This window comes from Anomalospiza imberbis, chromosome 2, assembly GCF_031753505.1.
Source record: "Anomalospiza imberbis isolate Cuckoo-Finch-1a 21T00152 chromosome 2, ASM3175350v1, whole genome shotgun sequence".
Taxonomy (NCBI): domain Eukaryota; kingdom Metazoa; phylum Chordata; class Aves; order Passeriformes; family Viduidae; genus Anomalospiza; species Anomalospiza imberbis.
In genome coordinates, this window is record NC_089682.1 from 81,031,017 (window position 1) to 81,036,859 (window position 5,843).

General features: G+C 38.9%; 1 protein-coding gene across 1 annotated transcript; it reads left to right on the plus strand.

The window, feature by feature from the left end:
- Positions 1-3,882: 3,882 nt before the first annotated feature.
- Positions 3,883-4,487, plus strand: SERTM1 (serine rich and transmembrane domain containing 1). Its single transcript, XM_068182028.1, has one exon. The coding sequence runs from the start codon at positions 4,024-4,026 to the stop codon at positions 4,345-4,347; it is 324 nt and encodes a 107-aa protein (XP_068038129.1). The 5' UTR covers positions 3,883-4,023; the 3' UTR covers positions 4,348-4,487.
- Positions 4,488-5,843: the final 1,356 nt, after the last annotated feature.

Below are 5,843 nucleotides of genomic sequence, written 5' to 3' on the forward strand. Positions count from 1 at the left end.
AATGATAATAGTGTGTAATCCAAAAGACCTGATTCCTGGCAGGAGTCTTTAGGGTATAATGTGAAATGAATTGGAGAGCAGATACAGTGCTCTAGTGCTTAAAAAAGTGCCAGGGGATAGATGTCTGTCTTGGTCCTGGAGCACACTGCAGAACAAGAGAAAGGTGTTATCAAAGCCTGTCTGTAAAGCAGTGTTCAGGATCATAGTTTTGATGCTGTACATGCCGTGCTGTAACTGGGCAGCAGAAGGATGTTAGCAGGAATAAAACACAAGCCAGGATTCCAGTTGGTTTGGTTATTTTTTCTGAAATTTCTGCCAGTAAGAGCAGTCAAAATTCAGCACTTGTCCTTCCTTTATTTTATTATTATTGTAGTTGTTACTAAATTCTTCCACTCTTATTTGCTTTTTATAGGGTCTTTTCTCAGAATGCAGTCCCTTTAGATTTGGGCGTGATCACCAACCACATCCTCTGCACTGGACATTTGTCTTCTATTTCCATATCTTCCTGCTTGTAAGTATTTTATTCTTTCTCCTTGCTCATTTTTCTTTTACTTTTAAAGACCAGATTTAACTCACGGGTTCTGGGTCTGATCCCAGGTCACGATGTCTTTGATTTACATTAATATAAATGACTCTATAATCTGCAGATCCATGAGAAATGTAAATTAGAGAATCATTGGAGCCTATCTGAATTAATCTAAGTATCCTTATGGCTCAGAGGGTTTCCTTTTTCCAGCCCCACACAGACCCCCAAACAAAATATAACTTGATTTTAACCTGCAACCAAGCCATCTGGGCACTTGTCTTCTTAGGTTTTCAAAGATATAAATTTAAATAATATCAAATCATAATAAAAAATGAAATTAGATCGTAAATTAAAAGGAAAACTTTGCTTGTGGCAGGAAATAGTTTTTCTTTTCCTTTTGTGTTCTATTTTATTGAGTCAGTTGGCAATTGATCCTGTTTTCCAGGCAGGGTGGAAAAGGGATTCTCTGGTGCTGGAAGGTCCATCTGTAATGGAAAAAAGAAGCATCCTACTTACTTGTGGTCTTTAATTGCCAAAGGCACGTAGCCGAGAAGAAGCATTAATGATCATATTCTTGTTAATCTCCAAACTAAAACTCATTCTTTGCCTTTCCTACCTAAATTTTCAATGGAATAAAATGTTGCTCAGATCTTACTTCCCTCACCTGCTCAGTTTGCCTTTCTTCTGGTGAATGCCACCTTGTCCATCTCCTACTTACCACAGGACAAAAAATATGTAAAACTCCAACTGAGCCTGCCTACAGTATCTGCCAAGTTGGCTTACCCCTGGAGTAAGAGTGGTTGTCCTCACCTGTGAAAGGTATTTATACCAAGGACATGAATGAAGAAACAATGCACAGCTGGGAGAATATAGCTAAATAGTGGCTCTGGTTGAAAAGCCAGGATGTGCAAATGACACCATGTATCTAGGAGAGCCTTTCCTTTTGTGCCAACGCTCATAACTGAAGACTAGAGTGGCAGAATAAGGTTTTGTTCTCTTGTACATCTAAAACTAGCAGAGTGTGGAGGTAGACTCTGTGCCTTCTTGGACCAGTGAATTGTTTTACTGAAATATGTGAACCTTCTAGGCAGATTGTCCATCAGAGCACCAAGGCTGTGTAAAATGGAGCAATAACTGCAGGAAAACTCAGCCATAGTCAAAAAGGCAAAGTATGATCTGGGGCTTTCAGCAGTGAGGTTGGACTGGAGGACTCAGGGAGCCTCCTCAAGTCACATAGTCCTGTCCTGGCATTGCAGAGGTGCTTCTGACAAAGTAATCCAGATCCAGCTACACCATGAAACCTGAGTCCCCCTGCAGACAGGTGCCAGTTCTGCTGTCCCAGGAGTTTTCAAGAGTGGTTAATTGGAAAGCCACCTCCTGTCAGACAGAGTTCTCCTGCAGTCATTCAGGAACAATACTTAAACCAACTCAACTTTCCAAAAACAGATGAGGGAAAGGCAGGGACCACTACAGAATGTGAACACTTTGCCTCCATGGTTCATTTCCTGGGTCAGTTTACAGCCCTCAGGAAGAACAGGTTTATTGCAGTTTACCAGCTTTGCCATTATATTTTGAAGTCAGTTGCAAAATTCCCAATCATATTTGGGACTAGGTTTCAGCTAAATGTTATGATGTTGTTGTATTTAGTTTTCAGAAATGCAAAAAAACTCCAATTACCTAACAAGAAGGTGAAGCTGCCATCTGACTCTCTGGGGGTTATTTCTTCAGGAGGATCAGGGTAAGAGAGACAAACAGTTCATGGCACTTACCTTCTTATCCCAGCAGAAGCAGGAACCTGAGTTGAAGTGGTGGCTATGATGCACTGAGTCAAACTACTCATGGCTTCATTTGGAATTGGACTTTATAGTGTCTCAAATCTCACTACAAAATACTCATTTAGAAAAAGCCTGGATGATGTTGTAAGACCTATAATAGCTCTGATTTAGCAAAACACATCTCTACTTAACTGAGGTTCTGATTAGTCCTATTTAGTACTATAAATTTTTCACTGACTTCAAAAAAAGTCCCAAAAATGCCAGAGTTATTCCTTGTACCAGGGTCAAGTGCTAGTAGTAGAAGCAGAATGTAGTAGATTTAAAATTTGTGAAACATTTAAAGGCTTTCAACTTCTGCCATGTTAAAGAATCCATGTGAATTAATTCCTTAAGTTATTATAGAGCAATTCAATTAATAATGGATCTAATTTTCATTATGACATGTAATTAAGAATAAACATCTTCTATATCAAAGCCAATCTTTTAAAAAGGATAAATTAGTTATAACACACTTAACTATTTCCAGAACATGAAATGAACGCATATTGTTCCATTAGTTAATTTTATATCACCAAATTAAAGACAGTTCAAAAGGAGTATAATCTCATAAGGGTCTCTCTTTGTTCAGTCTGTTCTGACTTATTTCAGGAGGTACAAGAAATACAGTTTCCTATGGGGCTAAATACAATTAGGGTGATAAAATGGTTTTAGTTTAGTATATTTTATGCATCACTATGAGTTATATACCACAATGGTAAGAATATTTTTATCTGGTATTTGCAGATGCAGTTTTGTGCTCTTGCATATCTTGCAGGCCATTGGGATGCTAGATTGAGACCACCAAAATAATACAGCAAACACAATAAATAAACAATAAAACAACATCTGGGATGTAACCTTTTGTCCATAGCCCTTAGATGGTCCTCTCATGCTTGCTGGGCTGGCAGGGCTGCCCATTCCTTGGGACTTTGCTTGTAGGTGTCAGAAGCTGAAACATGCCTGCCATTGAGATCTCCATGGCAGAATTACAGCAAGGTACACTTTGATATTTGAAACCATTCAAAACATTTCATAAATACACAGCAAGAAAGCAAATCTGGCAGATTTTCTAATTCTGGGTACCTCTGGCAAGACGCTATGGAGTAAGTAGGTAATGGGTTCATCATCGACTATGATGTGGAGTGGCTTTGCTCATCAAGGTTGAGGAGCTGAAGTCTTGAGAGGGAATTTCATTACTTGACTAGATTTTTTATCACGAGATAAATTAGATTCCAGTACCTGTGTCCCATATAAAGTACATTTTTGATTGTGCTGTTCTGCAATTAAACAACTCATGGTTGGGAAGAGTCAATCCATTAGGATTCAGTAGGATTTCTCCTAATCCCTGCATTTTGGAAAACTGAGATATAAAGATAATTGCTAGTTAATTCTTTAAGAATTGCATCTTAGAGCTAAGAAATGTAACTCTTAAGACCTAAATTATATCAGGTGCATATTATCTGCTAGTAAATTAACCTTTTTTTTTTTCTCCCTTGCAGTTCTGAAGGATAAAATATTAAATTGTCCTGGGCTTTAGCAGTAAAGGATAAATTCATTCACTGGCTGACTTGTCATCTCACCGTTATGATGGAAAAATGTTCGCTTAAAATAAGCCCTTTTTATGCCACTAAAACTGCCTTCGAATACAAGATCTGTTGTGATTTTTAAAACACAAACCCAATAATGTCAGAACCTGACCCTTCGTCTGGATTTGTGGGAAACATGGAAAATGGGACTTTTCTGGAGCTGTATCCCACATCCCTTTCAACTTCAGTGGATTCATCTCCCGGCCGTTTATCCAACGTCTATGTCTATGTTTCTATATTCCTTAGTCTCTTAGCTTTTCTCCTTTTGCTGCTGATCATTGCACTTCAGAGGCTGAAAAACATAATTTCTTCCAGTTCCTCCTACCCTGAATACAATAGTGATGCTGGAAGTTCGTTCACTAATTTAGAGGTTTGCAGTATTTCTTCCCAGCGCTCTGCTCTCTCAAACCTGTCTTCATGAAAACAAATGAAAGGAAACACACGGGGAATGGAAGAGCTTTGTCTGGTTTCTTGGGGAAGTAGTGCATGTAACATTTGCCTTAGAAGACTATTATCAAGAGGTGTTTTTAAAAGTTTCCTTTTTTTTTTTCCCTTTCCTTTTCTAGTTTTCATTTTCCCTTTAACTAATTTTCATGTTGAACAATGGATAATGAATGATACCTGATCATCATTTCTTGCCTGTAATAGTGATGCTGTCTCTTTCTCACACTTTCTCACACACATAGATGGTGTTCATTAAGAGTATTCCTGCCAAATTGTAACACAGTTCTAACTGGATGTGTCATTTTTCTGCTCCAATTGTGACCCATTCCCTAGTCTGTGTCAGCAATATGCTGACTATTTTTCTTTTCCTTTTTTAATTATATAAGGACTTCTGGATGAAATCCCTATTGCAAAAGTACAAAAAAATCTGCTTAAATTATAAATATTGGGACAATTTAAAGTTGTTGATATTGTTTCCTTTTTTTCTTTTTAGTTTTCACATCTTTTTCAGTGTTTATTGATGTTTATAAAACACAACTAATTCTTGAAGAATGTTGCTTTTGATTATTTGTACTCCCAGCTTGTTCTGTATAAAGTCTGTATTTCAGTTTTTGAGTCTCTTTGGTTAACTTAGTAAAGCGACTGCAATAACAATGCTCACGGTTGAATGTGTGGAGGCATTTTTGGACCCCGTTGCATCTCATTATCTCATTTGCCTAAAGACATGTTCCTCCAAGAGGCAGCTTTTGCTGCTGAATCATAAATACCACACAACTCTTTTTCATTCTTCACTGATACTCCAGCTTATTCTTACTGGATAACCAGGACAAACTAGTGGTTTCTTGTAAAAGACCTGCATTTAACAAACACAGGTAGCAAGTGAAGAGCTCCTAAACTGTCTTTTAGGCATATGATGTTTGTACTCACGTCAGCAGAGCCAGCGGGGACAGAAATTGCTTGTACTGGTGAGGAGTTTTTGGGCCAGCCTTTTTCTTGTGATTTCAGAAATGTGCAGTGGGTGGAGAGGGGCACACAGGGATCTGCACAATGGCCAGGAAGACCTGAGCTCTTACCTGCAGGAAGTGCAAGGTGTACCTGCAGAGGGTAGGAAAGGATGGGCAGGATAAATGGCAGTGGCTCTACCACTTTTCCCCATCAGCATAAGGGCAGGCCAGCAAGAGGGGAAGAGAAATGGATTCAAAATCTCACTCCTCTTTGCCATGCCATTTTCTGGGTTATCATTTCCCCTGCTCAAAGTGTAACATGTCACTCCATTTCTGCAGTAAAATAATAAGCAGCTTTGTGAACTGGATCCTGTGGTCAGCTGGGCTTTAAATCAAGCCAAACATTCAAATTAGTGATTTGAAGTGCCAAGTGTGACCTACTAGAACTGCAGCCCCAGACTGGTGCAATGCCTTGTTTTCCTTACTGCACTGTGTGAGCACAGCTCCATCCTGCCACCCAGCCCATGCA

Coding starts and splice junctions, on each gene's coding strand:
- SERTM1 (XM_068182028.1), top strand. CDS start 4,024: ATGTCAGAACCTGACCCTTCGTCTGGATTTGTGGGAAACATGGAAAAT.